The sequence below is a fragment of the Ceratotherium simum genome, chromosome 26, assembly GCF_057802395.1.
Source record: "Ceratotherium simum simum isolate JZ-2026a chromosome 26, ASM5780239v1, whole genome shotgun sequence".
NCBI lineage: Eukaryota > Metazoa > Chordata > Mammalia > Perissodactyla > Rhinocerotidae > Ceratotherium > Ceratotherium simum.
Window position 1 is genome coordinate 41,812,055 of NC_141925.1, and position 22,583 is coordinate 41,834,637.

General features: G+C 44.9%; 1 protein-coding gene across 1 annotated transcript in view; it reads left to right on the forward strand.

The window, feature by feature from the left end:
- CUX1 (cut like homeobox 1) overlaps window positions 1-22,583 on the forward strand; it is a 356,883-nt gene that overhangs the window by 216,325 nt on the left and 117,975 nt on the right. Inside the window, 4 exon segments of the mRNA XM_087417692.1 lie at window positions 9,552-9,689; window positions 13,715-13,838; window positions 18,225-18,301; window positions 19,697-19,763. Of these exon segments, the coding sequence (XP_087273818.1) occupies window positions 9,552-9,689; window positions 13,715-13,838; window positions 18,225-18,301; window positions 19,697-19,763 (406 nt within the window).

The window sequence follows — 22,583 nt, forward strand, 5'->3', positions numbered from 1 at the left end:
ATTCTCCTTTATCCCTCCATTGTGTTCTTCATCTCCGTCAGTACTGATTGGTTTTTCTTTATGATTTCAATTTCTTTTGTGAAGAAACTCCTAATTGCATTGAATTGTTTGTCTGTGTTATTTCGTATTTCGTTGAGTTTTTTTATGATAGCTATTTTGAAATCTCTGTCATTTAGGTTATGGATTTCTGTGTCTTCAGGGTTGGTTTCTGGGTGCTTGTCATTTTCCTTCTGGTCTGGTGATTTCATGTACCTTTACATTGTGGTTGCTGTATTGGCTTTGTTTTTCCTCATCGTGGAAATATCTGGTTGCAGTTTCCACCTGCCGCCACCATGTGGGGGTTAAGGGCTGTGTAATCTGAGCCCCCTGCGCTCTGCTCCAGCTGCTTGCTGCGATCGGCCAACTGCTTGGTCTGGTCTGATCGGCTGAGCTGCAGTGTCCGGCATGCGGGGGTGGGGGGGGCCTCTCTCTTTAGCCCGCTGGATCACTGGCATGGGGGGCTTCTTGCTCGCCCCTCGTTATCTGCTCTCCTGGAGTGCTGAGATGTTGATGATACCCCTGTAGCAGTTCTAAGTCCTCTGTGTGGGAGTTTCCCACTGGCTGAGAGAGCCCGAAGAGCTACGGTTTCCCTGCGGAGGGCCACCTCTCCCCTCTCTCTGGGAGATGTGAGGACTGGGATTGCTGATCTGATGGGGAGAGAGAGGAGTTCTCCTTACCTCTCCCCACCTTCTCCGGGGGCCCCAGCACGTTCCACTCTCAGATGTGCAGCAGTGTGGATCTTTCTGATCTTCCTTTTCACTGTCTAGGAGTCCGTTGCTGGCCTGTGACTGTTTCTTTTGTTGTATCTCATCGGGAGAAGAGTTTACGGGAAAGTTCACTCTCTGCCATGATGCTGACGTCACTCCCCTCCAGCTTACTTTTGATTAGTGTTTTCATGTTATATCTTTTTCTATCCTTTTACTATTATCCTATCTTTGTCATTATATTTAAGTTGCATTTCTTGTAAACAGCTGTGACTTGCTTTTTTATCCAGTCTGACAATCTGCCTTTTAAGAGGAATGTTAGATCTTTTACATTTGATGTAATTGTGGCTAAAATTGGGTGTAAGTCTACTCTCTTACTGTTCGTTTTCTAGTTGTCTTACCTGTTTTTTGTTGTATTTTTTCCTGCTTTCTTTTGATTGAATTTCTTTTTTTTTTGTGAGGAAGATCAGCCCTGAGCTAACATCCATGCTAATCCTCCTCTTTTTGCTGAGGAAGACTGGCTCTGAGCTAACATCCACTGCCAATCCTCCTCCTTTTTTTCCCCAAAGCCCCAGTAGATAGTTCTATGTCATAGTTGCACACCCTTCTAGTTGCTGTATGTGGGACGTGTCCTCAGCATGGCCAGAGAAGTGGTGCGTCGGTGCGCGCCCGGGATCTGAACCCGGGCCGCCAGTAGCGGAGCGCGCGCACTTAACCGCCAAGCCACGGGGCCGGCCCCTGATTGAATATTTTTTTATGATCTTATTTTACCTCCGCGATTGTCTTATTAGCTATAACTCTTTGTCTTATTTTCTTAATGATTACTTTAAGGTTTACAGTAAGCATCTTTATCTCACTATACCTTCAAATAATATTATACTACTTCACATATAATGTAAGAATCTTACAATACACTCTCATTTTCTACCTCCTGTTGTTATTCATTTTACTTCTACATATGTTATAACCCTATGGCACATCGTTACTATTTTTGCTTTTAAATAGTCAGTTATCTGGGGCCAGCCCAGTGGCATAGTGGTTAAGTTCGAGCGTTCTGCCTCGGTGGCCCAGGGTTCACCAGTTTAGATCCTGGGCGTGGACCTACTCACCGCATATCAAGCTATGCTGAGGTGGTATCCCATATAGAAGGGCTACAACTCTACAACTATGATACACAACTATGTACTAGGGCTTTGGGGAGAAAAAAGAAATAGAGGAAGATTGGCAACAGATGTTAGAACAGGGCCAATCTTCCTCAAAAAAGAAAAATAATAAGTGAATTATCTTTTAAAGAAATTTAAAATGAGAAAAATAGTATTTTATTTTTACCCATATATTTACCATTTCTGATGTTTATTTTCTTGTGTAGATCCAGGTTTCCATCTGGCATCGTTGTCTTTCAGCCTATAGCATTTCCTTTAACATTTCTTATACTGTACGAGCTCTGGCAATGAATTCTGCCAGCTTTTGTTCATCTGCGCCAAAAAAATCTCTACCTCGCCCTCTTTGTTGAAGGATATTTTTTGTTGGATATAACACTGTGCGTTAGCAATTTTTGTTTTTGTTTTTTCTCCCTCGGGATTGACTGACGTAATAATCTTTCTTCCCCTATAAATAACGAGTCTTCTCTTCTCTGGCTTTAAGATTTTTTTTTTTATTCTTCTTTTCAGCAATTTGATTATGTTTATTAGTGTTCCTTGTGTTTATCCTGCTTGGAGTTTGTTGAGTTTCTTGGATTTTTAAGTTTATAGCTTTCATCAAATTTGGAAAATTTCACCACTGTTTCTTCAAATCCACCCCTTGCCCCTTTCTGGGATATGTATGTTAGATTGCTTGATAGTGTTTCACAGGTTGCTGAAGTTTTAGTAACTTTTTTTCAGTCTCTTCTCTCTGCTTCTGTTTAGACAGTTTCAGTGACTGTGTCTTTGAATTCACTGATCTTCTCTCTTTTGCAGTGTCTAATCTGCTGTTAAGCCAATCTAGAATATTTTTTCATTTCAGTTATTGTATTTTAAGTTCTAGAATTCCATTTTCTTCCTTATCTCTTCTATTTCTCTCCTTATTGTCTTCATATTTTTCTTTAAATCCTTGAGCATGCTTATAATAGCTGTTTTGATCTTTGTTAATTAGTGCCATCATCCCTTGTCATTTCTAGTTCTGTCTTGATTAACTGATTTTTTTTCCTGATTATCTTGCTTTTTTGCATGTCTAGTAATTTTTTATTGGATGGTGGACATAGTAGTTGTTAACTCTCTGGATTTTGTTGTCTTTCTTAAGAGTGCTGAAGTTTGTTTGGGCAGGCAGTTAAATTACTGGCAAATAGGCTGGGTCATTCTGAGGCTAGTTTTTAAGCTTTTGGGAGTGGGTCTGGAAGATCCTTTACTTTAGAATTAATTTAGCCCTCCACTCTTGTGTGGCCGTTCTCACATCTCTACTGAATGTCCTGGCTATTCAGGGAGTCTCTCCTCTCTGGCTGGTTGCAATTCGAAAGTCTCCCAACCCTCTGCGAACTCTGGGACTGGTTCACTTAGAGATTCCTTGTGGTTCTGTGCCCAGCCTTGTGGAATTTCACCCTGTGCGCACGCACCTTAGCTTTTATCAACAGACTCTACTCCTCTGCGGATCTCTCTAGCTCTTTCTCTGCATATCTCCCTCCTCTCCAGTGCTCTGGCCTATAAATTCCAGCTGCCTCGGCCTCCCAGTCTTCTGATCTCTCTCTTCTCAACCTGGGAAGACTGTCATGCTCTGCTTGGGTTCCCCCTTCCCTGTGCTGTGGTCCAGAAAGTGCTACCTGACAGAAAGTCAGGGTGATCATGGGTCTCATCTCGTTTGTTTCCCTTCTCTCAGGGATGAAGAGTCCTGCTCTGCTGGTTGTCCAACATCTGTAAATGGTTGTTTCATACAGTTTGCCTAATATTCTAGTTGTTTATAGCCAGAGGGCAAGTCCAGTACCAGTAAATCTGTCGTGGCCGGAAGTGAAAGCCTCCAAGTTTTGTTAATTTTGTTCTTTGTTTAATGGCTGTCATAAATGGCAGGAAAATATAACTCACAAAGATACGTGGATCCAAAGCAAAGCAGTGCATTATTGACTATATTTATGAAAATATGATTCATTTTTTTGAAACCTGTGTACCAATTAGAAGAAAGTATTTGTTGAAATTCAACTCTAAATTTTTATTTTCTCTGATATTCGATTTTTCTTGCTAACCACTCAGAAGATACTATATTTTTTATATTATTAACAAGTGGTTTTAAACCTGTTCTAGCAAATGCGCAATCAGGTTTGAGTTGGTTAGTAATAGGTAACATTTATTGAGTGTCTGGCAGTTTTCTAAGAGTATGCACATATTATCTCAGTTAGTCCTCACAACAATCTCATGATATAGGCACAATTATTATGCCCAATTTATAGATGCAGAAACTAAGATACAGAGGTAATAAGTAACTTGTCCATGGTTGCACAACCAGTAAGTAGCAGAGCTGGGTTTCAAACACATGCGGTCTGGCCCACATTCTAAATCGTTTGGCTACACTCCTTTTCATGATACGAGCCATTGAGACATTTTCGTAGAGGATATTGTCTTTGCCCCTATGTTTATGTGATGATGGGAACATTTCCAAGTATCCACTTGTAGAATACTGTCTCTATAGCATAAGTTTCTTTCAAGAAGTCGTTTTTTTCCCACTAAGTATTAAGATACCACGTTTACTACAAAGACATAGACTGTGTGTCCATTTTTTCAAAAATGTCTGCCAGGCAGCATATTACTGATAGCCATCTGCCGTCACAGAACAGGGCGGCTAATTTGGAACACTTAGCTTTTTAAAAGAAAATTGTAAACTCATGTTTAACTCATGTCTTAAATACTTTGCCACTAGAAAATCAGCAAACCTTTTTGTGGCTGAAACTACTATAGTTTTCTTCTAATGCCCTAGTGACTCATCTTGCAAAAGTCCTGTTCTCTGATGGTTCTTACCATCAGGAGTAACACTGAATCCAAACTCAGTCCTCTGGCTCATTTCAGACTTTGGGTTTTTATGAGACTGATGCGCTACCTACTGCACTGAGGGGACACCTCAGACATTGTATTTTCAGCTGTAGAGTTAATTTGATTCTTCTTTGTATCTTCTGTTTCTCTCCTTAATTGTGTTCATATTTTTCTTTAAATCCTTGAGCACAGGCCTGCCTCTCTAACCACTTGCCACTTGCACTTCCCTTCATCGCAGCCTGGCTAGCTTCTCTCTGTGTCTTTTTTTTTTTTTTTTTGTGAGGAAGATCAGCCCTGAGCTAACATCAATGTCAATCCTCCTCTTTTTTGCTGAGGAAGACTGGCCCTGAGCTAACACCCGTGCCCATCTTCCTCCACTTTATGTGGGACGTTGCCACAGCATGGCCTGACAAGCGATGCATCGGTGCCAGCCTGGGATCCAAACCCGGGCTGCCAGCAGCAGAGCATGCACTTAACCACTGCGCCACAGGGCCGGCCCCTTCTCTCTCTGTCTTGGTATGCCAGTTCACACCCATGTCTGGACCCTTGCACTGTTGCTCCCTCTGCTGAGAGTGAGTCTTCACAGATCCGAATCCCAATGTCACCTCCTCCAAGAGGCCCTCTCTCCCCATCTGTGTCCAGGATCCATTCCCCATTCTCCACAGCCTGTTTCCTCTCTCCATGCTTGGCAGTCCCTGAAAGTATTCTCTTTGGTTTGGTTTTGCTTTTTGTCTGTCGCCCTCACTTCACTACAACGTCAGGGCTTTGGGAGCAAGCGTCGTCTTGTTCACCACTGTGTCCTCCTGGCACCTAAAGCAGTGCTGATGTCATAGAGTGTGTGCATGGGCCCTGGCAGTCGGACTGAACTGTTCCTTGGGCCGTGCTTGGCGCTCCCCTGCTCCTTGCTCTTACACATGGACTAACTGCCCCTCTGGCTCCACAGGTCTAAACCCGGTCTCCTCTTTTTTTTTTTTTTTAAATCTACTTTTCCCAGTTTCTCTATCTGGGAGTGATCTTCCACTCGTCTGCTCTTCAGGGTGGCCCTTCTTACTTTACCTTTGTTATTTGTGAACATGGTTCATCCTTATTGTGACGCTGGTCCCAGCCGACTTGGCTGAGCGTCCATCCCAGTGCCTCACCCAGGCCTTGCCTAGAGCAGATAGATGCTTAAGAAATACTTGTTAAATTAGTACTTGAAGAGACAGTATAATTTAGTTGGCTGCTGGTTCAGGAAGCAGATATCTTAATTAAAGTTTTGCGTACCTGCTTGCCTGGCTGACTTCTCTCCTCCCCCGTCCCTGGGAGAGATGCCAGCACCTGACACATTGCAGGGCCCCTCCCCCGATCTCTGACTGTGATGTCTGGAATTAATGCAGTAATGTGACCTGTGCTTGGGAGAAGGTGCTGAATGAATACAAGTGATGGTATTATTATTGTTTGTTATAATTATGTTCTTGGAGTCCTGAGTTGCATAATGAGCTATATAGTGCCTCAAAGAGTGTTTTAGGAATTAACTATTAGATGATTGTTAAACACTTGGCAAGTTTGTCACGTTGGCTGGATGGAGCCACAATAACGCGTGTTGACTGGAGGAGGCTGGGCGGACAGAGGTTGCGGGATTTCGTTCCTGTTCGAGTATGGGTGTGTTCGCTTGCCTCCCCCAGACAATTCCCTAATTGAGCTGCTGAGATCGGAGGCTTGTGACGTTCAGAATAAGACCTAACAATACTTGTGTGGGGTTTAAATGGCATTGGAAATCATTAACGAGACAAAAAGCTATGATTTCCCCTAGATTAACATTCAGGTTGGGGTTTGGCATGCCGAAATTCATTGTTTTGGTCTCCAGCCCAAACATGCTGGAGTCATTACACTGTCATGTGGTAATTAGCTGTTCCTTTAATACAAGTAATAAAAATTAAGCCTAAGAGGTACTTTAGCAATGCCTTTTACATAATCCAAAATAATATTCAAATGCTGTAGGCGTTTAGTCATTCAACTGTACTGTAGTAAAGTTTGAAGTTTAATGCATAGAGATGTTTGAACATTCAGTTCATTCTTTATTCTGTGACCAGTTTTGCTACTTAGCATTAACCTTTAATAGTGTTAAATTAAATATACATGCCGTAATGAATAATGATGAGATTGCCGGAATTTTCATTTACAATATAATACTTTGAAAATTTGTCTAAAGGTCTAGTTACCATTCACTTGATAATGTGCATGTTATTTTTATATGTCACTGAATTCCTTGCTGAATCGAACGAGGGAAGCTATTTTTTATTCAAAGCAGACATAGTAGGTCCTGGCCTTTTAAAAGGAATGGACTGGGAAAGTTGTCGGCAGAAATTTTAGGGGTGGGGCCGGCCCTGTGGCTTGGTGGTTAAGTGTGCGCACTGCGATGCTGGTGGCCGGGGTTCGGATCCCGGGTGCGCATCGAGGCACCACTTCTCCGTTCATCCTGAGGCCGAGTCCCACATGCAGCAACTAGAAGGATGTGCAGCTACGACACACAACTATCCACTGGGGCTTTGGGGGGAAAAATAAAATAAATAAAATCTTTAAAAAAAAAAAAAAAAGAAATTTTAGGGGTGGACGGCAGTATGCTAGCTGAGCTCTTTAAAAATATAATTTCTACTGGCAATTGTGCCAGAAAGCCTACATGAGTGAACATTAATAGAATTTTATACAAGTGCAGCCTTCTCCTCCTCAATCCTTCCATGACCTCTGTTTCAAGTTCAAATTGTAGTTCTATATGAAGAGGGCCATGGGCATATTGTTTATTTCCTTCAGGCCATTTTCCCAGCATGAGGCTGTGAAAGGGGTGGGGGTTGGAAGGTACCCTGGAAAGATACTGAAATTAAAAAAAAAAAAACTGTACCTGGAATGTTCTGAGGAATTCAGTCTTTAATGTTATTACTACTCCTACTTACAAGGAACCATCTCCCCAAAATAGCTTTTGAAATCTAATTTAATATAAATATTTTAATGCTGATTAAAATAATCATGAAAAGCCACAAGCGAGAAAGTGACGTAGTCATAAACTGTGTATACACACAGAATAAATGCCCGGCAGCCAAGGGTTTCACATGATGGACAGTGTTGGTGTTAAACCCCACGGGCAGGTCTGGTGCCGTGGGGCTGGACACATCCCAGTGCCTGCCTTTTATAAACTCGGCAGAGACGTTGGCATCTCAAAGAGTTCCTGGCTCCTGGTGGACTCGCCGACGGAGGCGTGGTGGATCTAGCCCTCGTTTCCAGGAACCAGGGGTGGTCTGAAAAATTAATGACTCTGGTATTTGAAAATTAAGTGAGCTCTTGAATATATACCCTTGTTGATCCACTGCGCTTGGTGTTTAGCATTCCTCAACCGGAGACTAAATCTTTGCAGCCATCTCACGAGTGATGCTGGCCGCCATGCCAGGAATATCTTCAATAATCTTTTCTAAGCCCAGTGGACTTGGGTATTCTTCTCCTCTCACGGAGCTCGAGAATTGCAGAGGAAGCGCTCCACTCGTGCCCAGCAGGTGGATTATAAGTGCCTCGTAGGCAGCAGAAGAAAAAATAAAGATCAAATTGACGCCAGGAAAACATTTAATGTCTCTCCATTTTGTGCTGAATTAATGGTAAAGGCAAAGGCCAGGAGTTAGCACTGTAAATTCTGTGTCTGCAATCTCTAATTTTAGGTTAAAGTCCAGTTTTTTGTAAGTAAATCTGACGGCGGATTGTACATTGAATTGGCCGCAAGACGTCACGTAACTGGCCTAGATGCCCTCTCCTGCTCTTTGGACTGCAGTCGGGAGTGTGGTGGCCTCCTGGCTGGCTGGCCTGCTGGCCTAGGACGCGTCCCAGCAGGCTGGGTCACCAGCTGTGCCTCTGGGGAAGGGAAGGACTCCCCAGGGCAGAAACCTGGGGTCCTCCAGTCTTCAGGTCACCAGCTGCTGAGCCCTGGCTCTCTCCCGTGAGCAGCCACCGTCATGAGTAAAGGAGGATTGTGATGGAAGGTGATCATTCCCAAATGGAGTGGCTTCTCAGAAAGCCATGTTTATTTCCTCTGCTCCATCAGCGGACCCTCCTTGTTGGAAGAATGGTCACGTGGATTAAGACTTGGGTTCGCATTCTCTCTGCCCACTAACTAGCCCAGAAACCTTGGGGAAGTCCCTCCACTTCCCTGAGCTTTAGTTTCTGCTTCAGTGAAAGGAACGTGATACATGTCTCACACTCTGTCCCAGGATTGTTGTGAGGCTCAAATGAGAGAATATCTGAAAAAGTGTTTTAGGACCGCGAGACACTCTCAGCGTATCAGGTGTTATTTCCCACGTCACAGATTTATTGGAAACTGAGCTCATGGGCGCCTTCTGCACAGTCCAAGTAGGGCTCTGGGTTCCTGGTTGATTTTCTCGGGGCTCCTCTCCTTGCCCCTGCCGCCGCCGCCTGTGTCTCTCTTCGTAGCAGGTCAAAGACTCAGGTGTCACAGCAGGCCAGAGCAGTGGACAAGCCCAGCGAACTGCGGCCATTCCTACCCTGTTTTCACGCGTTCGGGACCCTGGAGCAGGTCTCCATGCCACGTCCTTGCTGTCAGCTGTGTACACATCCTTTGTAGGCTGCAGAGAAGGCCCCAGCCAGCTGTGGAGCTCCTGGGGGCTCTGCAGGAGGCAGCGAGGCCGCAGGTGCCCCAGCTTCTGGCAAGTGGTAGCAGCCGCAGGGGAGCCGCTGGAGACCGACTTCCGGGGCGCCCAAGAGACCTGCCCCAGGTCTCCATGTGACCCTGAAGGTGGCTCGTCCGTGTCCACAGTGGGGTGACATGTGCTTTCCTCTGCAGATCCTGTGCCAGCTCTGGATCTCGGGCAGCAGCTCCAGCTCAAAGTGCAGCGGCTGCACGACATTGAAACAGAGAACCAGAAACTTAGGGAAACTCTAGAAGAGTACAACAAGGAATTTGCCGAAGTGAAAAATCAAGGTTGGTGGAAGATATGGTCGTTGCTTTTTTTCTTTTCCTTTCTTTCTTTTCTTTTTTTTTTAATTGCCTTCCCCATGCTGTTGAGACTAGCTCTAATTGTCATATACGTCATAAAGTCAGGGTGGGGCCAGACTCAGAACCTTTAAAGAGAGGTAATAATAATGCTTAGCTGTTCAGAAGTCAAACTTTTCCTCTGCACATATAAGTACATATGATTTTATTGCCCTCCGACGGGACCGATCAGGATTCTTTTAAAATTCTTCCTGGATCATCATGAGATAGGATCTGCCTTTTAAAAGACTGATGTGTAGCCTGCAGGCGACACCTGTCAGAGAGCCAGCTTGTGATCAAAGGGCCACATTCAGTCAGTCATTTAATAATTGCTGCCGGTACATTAAGGCTGGAGACGCATCCTTCAGGTCTGCATGCTTAAGCAGCACTGTTTCCTTGTCAGCGTCACCTATTCATTACGAATTTAATGAAAGAAAACAACCTCTTGGTGTGGTGGCCCAGCCGCCAACACGGCAGAGAGGGCAGAGGTTGCCTGGCTTTTCCTGTCAGGGAAGAACGAAGAAACCTCTCCTACACGTAAAATCCAGATGTGTTCAGAATCCAAGAGCCTCGTGGCTTCCTTGTCTTGAGGAGAAATCATAACCCCATCTGACAGCAGCTGCAGGTTTTTCAGCCAACTCCAGGGAGAAATACACCCATTTGTTTTTGTTTGGGGGTGTCGGTGAGGAAGGAGCTAGAAAGGAGAGGCAAGCAGCTTGAGACTCCCTCCAAGTGGCCTTCTATTTCATATGCTCTGGGGGCTGCATAAAGAATTCACTGGTGAAGATTTTTTTAAGTGTCTTTGGGCTTTGAGACCACTGGGGACAGGCCTGCAAGGAGGGCTTGTCCTGGGAAAGGGTCCGGGAAGAGACTGACGAGAAGCTGGAAGGTGCAGGCCTGGGCAGTACTGAGGGCCCCTTCCTTGGGGGACCGGGGTCAGGGGCAGCTGAGACCCCCACCTTGATCTGGCACCGCAGGAAGCAGTGAGCCTTTGAGACTCGGAGGGATAGCCTTGTCCTTGCTTGAAAGTGAGGTGTTGGACTTCCGAGGCGAGGATCTGGGTGGGAGAAGGGGCTGCCTCCCCCAGCAGGAGTTGTTTCTTGTCAGAATCCGCCAAGTGCTCCAGGGAAAGAGAACCATCAATACGCACATTTACGTGTCACGTGTCCGTTGTCGCCGCAGCTCTGTGTAGCCAAGAGGAGTGTCCTTTGGTTTTTCCTTCCAGTGACCTCTGGCATCTAATTTTGATAGATCCATTCTGTGTTTTCTTCAGTTTGCTTTTGTTTTGTGGAAGGACGGTGCAGGCGGCCCAAGGGCTCTGTGTGGCCACCTCCCTCCCCAGGGCCACTTGCCCAACTGCTGGGTTACACAGGGCTGATGAGGAGCCACAGTGAGTGTGGGACATTCTCCTCCCCAAAGGCTTCATCTGATGGGCGTTTTTAAATGAAATATATAGTCCAAGACTTAAGAGCAAAGCTCCGGAGGCAGACAGACCTGGTTTGAGTCCCTTCGTTGCCACAGCTTAACTGGATGACCTTGAGCAAGTGATCTCACTGTGTCGCAAGCCTTGCTTTCTTGGTGGGAGATTCCCATCCTAACCGCATGGGATTGTTGTAGGATTGAGTGAGAGTATGCGGGGAAGCATCTAACACTGTTCCCGACACTCAGTAAATATTAGCTGCTCTTATCAAGCCCTGTTGTTTTTTCCAGAAATTTCCTCCACTTTTCTTTATTTATTGATATCTTTACAGATTTTCCCAACCTCCAGAAAAGTGTCAATTTCCTCTCCTTTCTTCCCAATATAAAATGGTCATAATTTGGAAGGGTGGGGGTGCACGTCACTTGTTTTATCATCATGGCCATAGTGTAGGTTGACGAAAAGTTAGCGCAGGAAAGGAATTTGTTTATCATGTGCTATAATTCTCCCTCCACCCCACGTGAAGATGAGGAAACGGGGGCCCCAGGCACAGCTAATTAGAGCAGAGCACTTCGGTGTCCTTTCTGCCACAGTGTTCTTGGTCCTCTCCTGCTTGCGTGTGGAGGATAATGCTGGGACAGAGCTGCTGGACAGAGAAGGGCCGGAGGCTCCAGAATGAGCCTCTGGTGTTGGCTTGGCCGCTCAGTGAACAGCCCAGCCAGGGTGGGGGTGGCAAAGAGACCCCAGGAGGCAGCGTGTGAGCTCCCAGGTAGTACCCCCACTGCCCCGGAAGGAGCATAGATGTGTCACACTGAGAAACCCCACTGGAGTGAGCACGGGGGCCCAGGGGCTCTACAGACATTTTCAACCATTGTTAAAGGCAGAAAGGCTGGGTGTTTACACAGTCACATAGACCACTGACTTACAAGAATGCAAGTGTTTTCAGAGGCGACCTGTCTTGGTGTCCATTTTGGAAGTCTCCCACCCTGGCCCAACTTTGGCCTTGTCAGTATGGCGTGAGAGTAATGTGTGTCACTAACCATTATGCTCACAGAACGTTTCGTTCAGGCCCAAAACAACCAGCCCAAAAGGCAGAAAGCCCCCCATTCTTCTCTCAAATGCCCTGACGGGGTCATTGGTTTTAATTCCCTCTCTCCTCCAAGGAGAGCCCTCTGGGTTCCACTTAATGACAAGGGCCAATTTCTTTTCTTAACAAAAGAGCCTTCGGCTTTTACCGCTCAGCCCTGTGCATGCTAAATGCCCAGTTGTTGTGCTCCTGCCTTGCCCAGTGTGTCCGTGCAGCTCAGGGAGTAAAAGTGAACATGAGTTTCAACCTGAGGGAACAAGGGCCACCAAGTCCAAGCTCTTACTTGGGCAGAGACCTGGCAGGTGGCATTGTCCCGTGAGCCTGGAACCTCGTAACAAGTCCTGTCTGGGCCTCACTCTGGTCAGCCTGCCCTTGGCTCCTTCATTCATGCCCCGGCCACCTCCTGAGCACCCACCTGTGCCAGGTGCTGGACCACAGAGAACCTCAGCCTTGCCTTCTATGAGATGGGTTCTTGCACAGCAGGTGCGGTTCCCCAGAGCTCGGCTCTCCTTAGAGCTGGGACCACAGTGCTCTTCTAGGGACCGTCCAGCTCGCAGAGTGGTGTGGGGGTGTCTGTGGGAGGGAGCATGTAGAGCGGTCCTGCCGTTAGGACCCTGCTCCATTCATTACATCTGCTTTGGTGTCCCCATTTTGGGTAATGGAAGCGACAGCTGTAAACGTGCACTCGGTGGTGCTGGGGTCTAGGCTCTCCAGGAACGGCCCTGCCCCCAAAGGGGCCCCGTGTCCTGAGCACTGGGCGCTGCAGGGCTCCTTCGTTGCACAGCACTGGGGCCCACGCCCCTGGCGCTCACCCTCCCTCAGATGCACTTCCCCCAGGCCCTGCATCCTCTGCTCTCCACACACAGCCCCAGTCCCCCAGACTCTGGCCCCAGTGGAGGGCGCTCTCTACACCCAAGCTCCGGGTGGGGCCCTTCCAGCCGAGGAGGTGGTGCTGTATCCGCTTGGCACAGCACCTGTTTCATCTCTTGTGAAACAGCAGAGCTGCCACCCCTGGCCAGGGGTGTCTGGAGACCTACCTGACTTTGGCTAAGACAGCTTCCTCCAAAATGTGCACACAATTATGAGCTGTTTTCTTTGTAAGAAAGTACTTAAACCCACACTAAAACTTTATGAATCTTCCCTCAGTCGAGAACTAATTTAAGCCTCATCAATAAGATGATATTATATTTTACTATCGATTCTCCTCCCTCTTTTTCTTTAAGCTGTATTAGAGAAACCATAGCTCTCTTCCCAGCAAAATCCATTGATCCTCCTCAACCTAAACATTTAAAGTTCAATTTAACATTTAGGGAGTAAAAGGTCTCCGAAGGGACTCGTAACCATTGATTTTGTGTCAGAGTTGAAGAGCAAAAGTCTAAAACACTCCGATCCTCCCAGGTTACGAAAGCCTTATATATAGAGCCACATGGAATTGTGCTTCCCTCACTGTAGTTTTTTTTCTTTATGCAGAGGTTACGATAAAAGCACTTAAAGAGAAAATCCGAGAATATGAACAGACTCTGAAGAACCAAGCTGAGACCATAGCTCTCGAAAAGGAACAAAAGTTACAAAATGATTTTGCAGAAAAGGAGAGGTGAGTCTGTGTTGAGGTCTGCACACACTGACATAATGTTTTACCTCTAAACTTTGCGTTACAAGACAATTTTAAAAATGTTTCTGTGAAATAAGCCCAGGTTGTAAACCAAAATCCTAGGGGCTCTAGGCAAAATTTTGTTTGAAAAACAAAGGTGTCCCACATTCTGTAATGTGTGAGATTACCGTGAGTGACATGTACCAGTCTTTCCCCATTGAGGGGTGGTGTCAGGTGGTCAGTAGGCCAGAGTGTGTCTGTCGGGAGCCGCACGAGTCCAGGGGTTGAGGATGAAGCATGTGTGGCTGGCATGGGGCAGTTGTACCTGAGATGGGGTGAGAGAGGGAAAGACCATGCCGTACTGTGTGTCCTCTCTGGACTCCTGCTACCAGAATTCTTAAATGAATTTTGATATTTAACATCACACACGCACACATAATATCTTGGGATTTTTTTTTTGTTTTTTGCCTCTTCTCGTCTTTTCCTTACCTCACAGTGCTTCATATATCAAGGAGTTAATATCAGTAAAATATGTTCATGCACCATCCGGCTGCCGTGAGTTTTACATTTCTGACGACCTGCTCCACCCAAAACTTTTGCACAAATAATGAGTTGGTTTTTCGCTACTGTGACGATTTAATGAAAGTTAGATTTCTTGTAAAAACTGTAAGGACTGTTGAACTTAGCAATTCAAAAGGCATAAGTCAGGTTTTTTAGAACTCTGGTGAAATTAAGATTTTAAAGTTTAACCCTATCATGAAGAAATGTATGTGTCCTTTAACAAGAGGCACCACAGGTATGGTCACAAGTAGGAGGCCAGCCTGGTGATGGCACGGGGCTGTGTCCTGTTGTCTCCTGCTGACTTCAAACACAGCTGCTTGGACTTCTGCAAGGCGGGCCCGTGACGCTCTCAGGTGTCACCAAGGCATCTCTGGAGCGCCATTAAGCTGGCTTCATTTAGAAAAGAAGAAACCCACTCCACTCTCTGAGTGCCCACGGCAGACCTGCAGAGTGGACGGCCTCATTTTACAGATGGGGAAACCGGGCCTCAGATTAGGGACCTGCCCGTGCTTTCCCAGCTGGTCAGCCAGAGGTGGGCTGGGGCCTGACCCACCACTGCGGCCCTGGCCTCCCTTGTGCTCAGATGTGCTCAGAAGTCCTCCCTGTGGGACCAGGGCCGAGCCCAGCTCTGAACAGGGACACCACACCCACACTTGGGGACATTGGTGCCGGGTGCAGCCCGCAGGAGAAAAGGGGGCCACAGAGAGTCGGGGCTTTAGAAGATGAGTGGAGTCTTGACCCAGCAGATGTGGAGCTGGTCCTAAATATGCCTCCTAGGACAGCACCTTATGCCCAAAGAGATTTCTCACCATGTTATTGATAATGGCAGGGTGGGGTGCAAGCAGTCAGAATGCCCTGCCAATGAGAAATGGGTGAGTAAAAGATGGGCCATCCCTAACTGGGGCATTATGTAGCCATTAAAATAATAGTTACGTAGAATTTGCAATATCACCAGAAATGTATAGGGCATAGTATGAAGTGAGAAATGCATGATACAAAATTATGTACAGTGTGACTACATCTGCATAGAGCAAACTCATGCATTATAGAGGTGTGGAAATAAATTTGTACAGAAAGTTAATATTATTAAGTTCACTGTTCAAATTAGGTAAAAGGATTAATTATATTAAAAGATGTGAATAACTGACTAACCACTGGGGGTGTGGGAGGGTAAAGCTAGATCTTTACCTCATTCTTTACACCAAAAATTGAAACGGATTTAGGATTTAAATATTAATAATTAAATCATGTACATACAAGAAGAAAACTTGGGCAAATGTTTTGTTTTTAATAGTTTTGGAGTCGGGAGATCTCTCTAAGCATAAAAGAGAAGTTGATATAACTATGACTACCTAAAATTTAATACAGTTTTTTGAAAACAAATAACAATAAACAACATTTTAAAAACATCAAAAAACTGGGAAGAGGGCCGACCCCGTGGCTTAGCGGTTAAGCGTTCGCGCTCCGCTACTGGCGGCCCGGGTTCAGATCCTGGGCGCGCACGACGCACCACTTCTCTGGCCATGCTGAGGCCGCGTCCCACATACAGCAACTAGAAGGATGTACAACTATGACATACAACTATCTACTGGGGCTTTGGGGGAAAAAAAACGAGGAGGATTGGCAATAGATGTTAGCTCAGAGTCGGTCTTCCTCAGCAAAAACAGGAGGATTAGCACAGATGTTAGCTCAGGGCTGATCTTCCTCACACAAAAAAAAAAAAAATGGGGAGAAATATTTTCACCACTTAATAAAAAGGGCTAGTTTTCTTTATATACAAAGAGCTCTTACAAATTAATAAGAAAAAGTCAGCACTACAAAAAATGGACAAAGGAGATAAGCAGACAGTTCATACAAAGAGAAATGCTCAGCTTTACTCAGCAGTAAAATTAAGTTTAATTTTATCCATTGTTGGCACAGGAAAAGACTCACATATTGTTGGCAAGAGTTTAGATTGGTGAGGTTTTGGGTTGGGAAGTTTCTCAATATCTATCAAAAAAAACCTGCAGATACCCTTTGGCCATTGTAATTGCTCTGTTAGAATTTTATCCAAGAGATTCACTCTCAAAATTAGGCAACAATATCTACATAATGATCATTGCAGAATCGTCTAGTAGAAAGAAATGATAAACAATCCAAATGTCTGTAGAGGCTTGGTTAAGTTAATTATGTAGTAAGAATGACGAACTATATATACTGGAGTAGAGCATTTCCAAGTTATGGAGGTAAGTGAAAACGCAAGCTGCAGAATACTGTGGGTGCTCTGATCCCTTTTGTAGTAAAAGAAAGGGGCAGGGAGTGTATATTACACCAGAGTGTATTACATATGAATGTATATTACACTACAGTGTGTTACATATGAGTGTATAACACACTACAGTATATTAAATATGGGTGTATATTACATATTGCACCATGGTATATTACATGAGTGTGTCTTACTCTACAGTATATTATATATGAGTGTATATTACACCACAGTATATTACATATGGGTGTATATTCCATGAATGTATATTACATTACCGTCTATTACATATGAGTATTACACTACAGTATATTACATATGAATGTAATTTGCAATATCACCAGAAATGTATCTGGATATTACAGATGACTGTATATTACATATGAGTTTATATTACACTATAGTATATTGCATATTGCATTGTGTTTCTGTACATATAGAAAATTGTTGGAAAGCTACAAAAGAACTCTATCTGAGGAGTAAATAGAGCCAAGGAAGGGAAAGGACATTTTACCTACACATGCTCTTGTAATATTTGTGTTTTTGTTTTTGTTTTTCGTGAGAAAGATTAGCCCTGAGCTAACATCTGTTGCCAATCCTCCTCTTTTTGCTGAGGAAGATTGGCCCTGGGCTGACGTCCATGCCCATCTTCCTCTACTTTATATATGTGGGACGCCTGCCACAGCATGGCTTGATGAGCGGTGCGTAGGTCCGCACTGAGGATCCGAACCTGCAAATCCTGGGCTCCCTAAGCGGAGTGCGTGAACTTAACCACTGCACCACCAGGCCAGCCCCTGTGTTGTTTTTTTTTTTATAATTCTGAGCATATATTAGTTTTATAATTGCTCACATGAAAATGTGAGCAATCCTTTTCCATAGGTGATGGAAATTTGGGTGCTTTTTTTTTTAGCTGTGTAATTTCTACTTTTGTGTATTCCCAGGTTTATTATTATGAGAGCATGTGTTATACTCATATGATGTAAAAATAATAAACTTATTTTTAGAGAGTTTCTGCAGATTAGGAGGAAGGAATGCTATTTATTGACCAGGGAATTCATTTGGAGATGATGGGAAATAGAAATATGTGGAATGTAGTTTAAAACATTCCGAATTTCCCCATTAGGTATTGGAGTTGCATTTGCATTCCATTACAACAGAAATGGAGCAGCTGTCACATCTATTTAGTACCTCCTTTCTTCCAACAAATTCCTTCATTGTGTCAGCAGAATGTAAATGTATCATTCTTCTTGGGCTGACTTCAGAAAACAATGAGTGCATGATGATGTTTTTTTTTTTTTAATATCTGGCATTTCAAGAACAAGTTACGTTTAGCATAACCTTCTACATCAGTTACCATCAAGTCCCACAGGATGCATGCTTCACGTTATGTAACGTGGGTACAGAGTTGGAGTGTCAGAGCTCAGTAAGTGGGCTCCCCAGTGCTCTTGGCATGACAAGTGACATCCGATGGTGCGCCTGTTGCCAAGGGTGTGTGTTACAGTGAAGAAACTCCAGTACACACAAGATGTGTAAGTGGGTAAGGAGGATGACCAATTTGGCTTTATTCTCGTCCTTTCCAGAAAGCTGCAAGAGACACAGATGTCAACCACCTCGAAGCTGGAGGAAGCGGAACATAAAGTTCAAACTCTGCAGACAGGTGGGATGTTCTTCCTCCTAGTCAAGTTGGTGCAGGGAAGACTGGTGTGGGGGAAGTTTGGTCGACCTCCTGTCCCTCCGGGTCCGCTCTGACACCTGTTGCCCTGCCCACCTGTGTCAAGCTGGAGGAGTGAAGGGAGCCCGAGTGCCTCCAAGAGCCCGCGCTTCCCCACCTTGGCTTCGTTAGTCATCCAGCCTGGGCTGTTAGTGTCGAGGTGGGAGAACGGGAATTCCATTTGCATCCCTCCCACTCGCCATCCTTTCTTCCTGCTCTTGTGGCAGCACCACGTCTAGATCACCAGACTGCCGAGCACTGGCGTTTCATTTGGAACAATAATAGGGGAAAAACCTCATTTCTCCCCTAAGTGAAGTTAAGGAGAACAGTAATAGCAGACCTTTAAAGTCTGAAAGATACCGAAAAAGTTTATGCTGAAGTTTTTATCGTTTCTTTAAACTTCTTTTTTCTTCTTTTTCTTTTTGTTCTGAAAGAGAAACAGCACTATATTTTTAATTTAAATGTGGAAAAGCACATCAGAAGACATCATAATCCAAGTTAAAACACAGATAACAGAGCAGGAGAAAACAATCACAACAAATTGAACAGACAAATGAATAATATCCAAAAAATGTAAAGACTTCCTGCAAATCAATAAAAATAGATAAACTGTCCCATAGAACAATGGGCTAAGGATGGGAATAGGCAGTTTGCAGAAGAAGTGCACATGGCCGATACACATATGAAGAAATGTTAACCATTTTTAACAGTGGAGGAGATGCTAATTAAATCAGTAAAAGATGGTTCTGCCTGTCAGACTGTCAGAAATTTTTCAATTGATAATATCCGGTGTTGATGAGAATATGGGAAATAGTATTGATGGCGATGTAAATTGCCTCTTGGGAGGCCAACCAGATGGTATTTCTCTGAAGCTGGAGATCTCAGCTCCTTACCCAACCACCTCCACTTCTAGGTGCCTGAAGTGCCCGGCACCTGCCAGGCTCTGTACAGAGCTGATTGTTCCTGTTATGGCCCCGTGTCCTGACGTGGAGACGTTTGCATGCCATTCTGCTAAGGGAAAGGGCGAGTCCCGGGAATATTTAGATCATCCTATTTATCAGGGGGTGAAAAATGTATATGTATAGGCAATTATGCGTGGAAGTATTTTTAAAGTAATAAAACACATTTAAAAGTATGCAATCTACACACCCAACTGTTAGCAGTGCTCATCTCTGAGGAGGTGCTGGGGATGAGAGGAGGTGAAGGTGACAAGGGATTTTCTCTTCCCTTCTATGGACTCTGTCTTTGACTCCTTTGAAGTGAGATTACTTGTATGCTTTTTCTTTTTTAATTTGGTTTGAACAATTAGTATCTTATGATTTTATGTCCTTTGCCTTTTAGCCCTGGAAAAAACTCGAACAGAATTATTTGACCTGAAAACCAAATATGATGAAGAAATTACCGCCAAGTAAGTCTCTGCCTGGCTTCCTCAATCTGCATGCTTTGGGTCAGGTCCCCCCTGATTGGCTAATGCGTAGAAGATTTCCCCTGCTCCGCCCTCCTGTCTGTTGGCTTTGCAAAGCGATACCGGGTTTAGAAGGTGGTGGGCCTCCGGACTGCTGTGAGGAATATAGTCATTTCTGTGAGTTGCTTGTGTCAGTTTAATGCCCAAGATGTGCAGGTGCTCTCAGAACAATCCTTCCAACTGAAACTTTTTTCCTTAATTATTGTGAAGCCTGATCAAACGGTGCCTTTTTTTTTAAGAAAGTTGGGGAAGAGTCTGCTTATAGAAGATGTGATATGTGGAACGTTTTGTGGTGCTTGGGCTGTGCAAATGCGTCACCTTTTACCTGCGCCCGAGTCCTTCGTTCCCATACAGGTGTATTTGTTCAAACCTTACAGCGCCAGGCGTCCTTGTGCAGACACACACACAAAGGGAGCATGTGTATTTGGGCAGGTATAGCACACAAGACTCTTGTCAGAAGGAAATCAGTGATCCACCACAGGTACACTTGTTGCCAGCCCACCCTCCATGCGGAACACCAGAGAGGAAGAAATAATATTGATGTACTTCAAGAAAGATGAAGCAACAGAGATTGTTCCTAGCCACAGCATCCTCTGCTGAAGTCCAGGCAGTCAAGGCCAGGCTAGAGTTTGAACCACCTCTTCCTGTCTGGGGGGCTGCTCCCATCTCCCGCAGAAACCCATGTGTCCCTTCCTTCCCCTTCCGTCCGTGTGTGTGTGTCCCCGACTCCACCCCGGCTGTGTCTCTCTGGCTGCCGTAGGCCAGGAGGAAAGGTCTCCTGCTGTGCTCACACAGGGCCTCAGCGGGCGTGGTGAGTGGGGGGCCTCTGAATAGTGCCACCCTCCTCCCAGGCTTCTGCTCTGTGCAGGGTGCTCGTGTCTGGCATCCCTCTGTCCCATCACTCTCGCCCTTGGCCTTTGAGGTTGCTGCTGGGCCAGCTGCTCTTGGGCACGTGGAGGTGGGCTCCTGACCTTCGCTCTGGGTGGTTCAGTAGCTCGAGACCTTGAGAGCCCAGACACTCAGGCCTGGTGGTCAGGACCGATTTTGATCGTGAGCACAGAACTGCACAATGGCTAAAGTGTCCCTGTTAGTCTCAACAACTATGGCTGACCTGTTGGCGTGTCTAGTCCCAGTGGAAACTGCCAGATGATTTTACCCTCTTCTCAGTGTGCTAAAATGTGACTCTAGGTGGTACAGAACGAGCTGGTTCTAAGGTAAGGTAACTGTTAAAATTGCACTTTGAAAATTGGCTCTAGTATGAAGTCCTCCAGCCCAGGGCATCACTGTTGGCGGGATGGCAGGCATGTGTCTCCCCCCTCCCCCCCAAACTCACAGCCTGAGAGTTCCTCACCCCCAGGATGTAAGCTCGGCAGAAACCGTACCGGCTGCTGTCACCTTGACCCTCCTCAGTGTCCATGCCTGGGCTCCCTATTCTGCCAGCCTATTATCTTTTTTTTTCTATTATTACCATCTGGACTTGATTCTACTAAGTAGGTTGTTTTTCTTGGTAAATTCAATTTTTAAAAATTATAGTATAGTCAGCCCTCAGTCTCCACGGGTTCTGCATCCACAGATTCAACCAAGCCCAGCTCAAAAGACCTCTGATGGTACATCTGTACTGAACACGTACAGACTTTTTTTTCTTGTCATTATTCCCTAAACAAGACAGTATAACAACTACTTGCGGAGCATTTACGTTGTATTAGGTATTATGAGTAATCTAGAGATGATTTAAAGTATACAGGAGGATGTGCGTGGGTTATCTTCAAATACTATGCCGTGTTATATAAGGGACTTGAGCATCTGTGGATTTTGGTATCCATGGGGTTCCTGCACCGTTCCTCCGTGGATGCTGAGGGACGACTGCGTGTTAATCTGATACATAGCTCTGTCCTCAGTTTGTAGCATTTCTTTTCTAAAATAGTTTGATCTGTAGACGATATGTTAATTCCTTGATCCATTCACTCTTATCCACATCATTTTACTAGTCAAAATTCATAGTGACTTTGGTGGTGATGTATTTGATTATTTCACTAGTTTTCATTAATTTATTTTACTTTTATTAAACCACATCTCCTTCTAAAAGACTTAGATACATTTCGTGTATCTGTAATTAACCAAAGTTTGCTTTATTACGCACTTAAAAAAACTTTTGTGCAAACAGCCTTTAAGCCCCTCTAAGCCAACGTTGTTTTTCAAATTGTGGATCACAGTCATGAAATCAATTTAGTGAGTGGCAACCAGCTAGTTGGGTAATAAAATAGAATATAAAACTAAATAATAGACTAGAAAGAACTTGTCATGGCACGTAATAAAGCTAGGTATTGTTGTGTGACACTTTCGTTTTAATTATATGTATAAAATCTAAAAATATAGACATATAGTTATTGAGTCATGACCTAAGATGTAGTTCTTCCTGTGAGTCTCAACCAAAAGCCATTTTGAAGCCACTGCTCCCGGAACATGATGAAAGCCCAGCTTCCAGCAGCGGGGCTCCGGCCACGCTCTCCCTGTGCCTGCTGGTGAGGTGCTGTTAGCCGTGGACGTCCACTTGCCTGGGGAAAGGAAAACTCCTGATGACATAAGGCATCTACCAAAACCGTTCAGATTAGCAGCAAAGAATGCTCCTTGTCACATGATGGCTAAGGACTGGTCACTGGTTTAGATTCAAAATTTCTTATTGGGCTTCTGAAAAGCCCCAGGGAAAATTTGTGTCCATTTAATTGGTTTGTTTATGGGTTGAGGAAGCAACACAACAGAGAA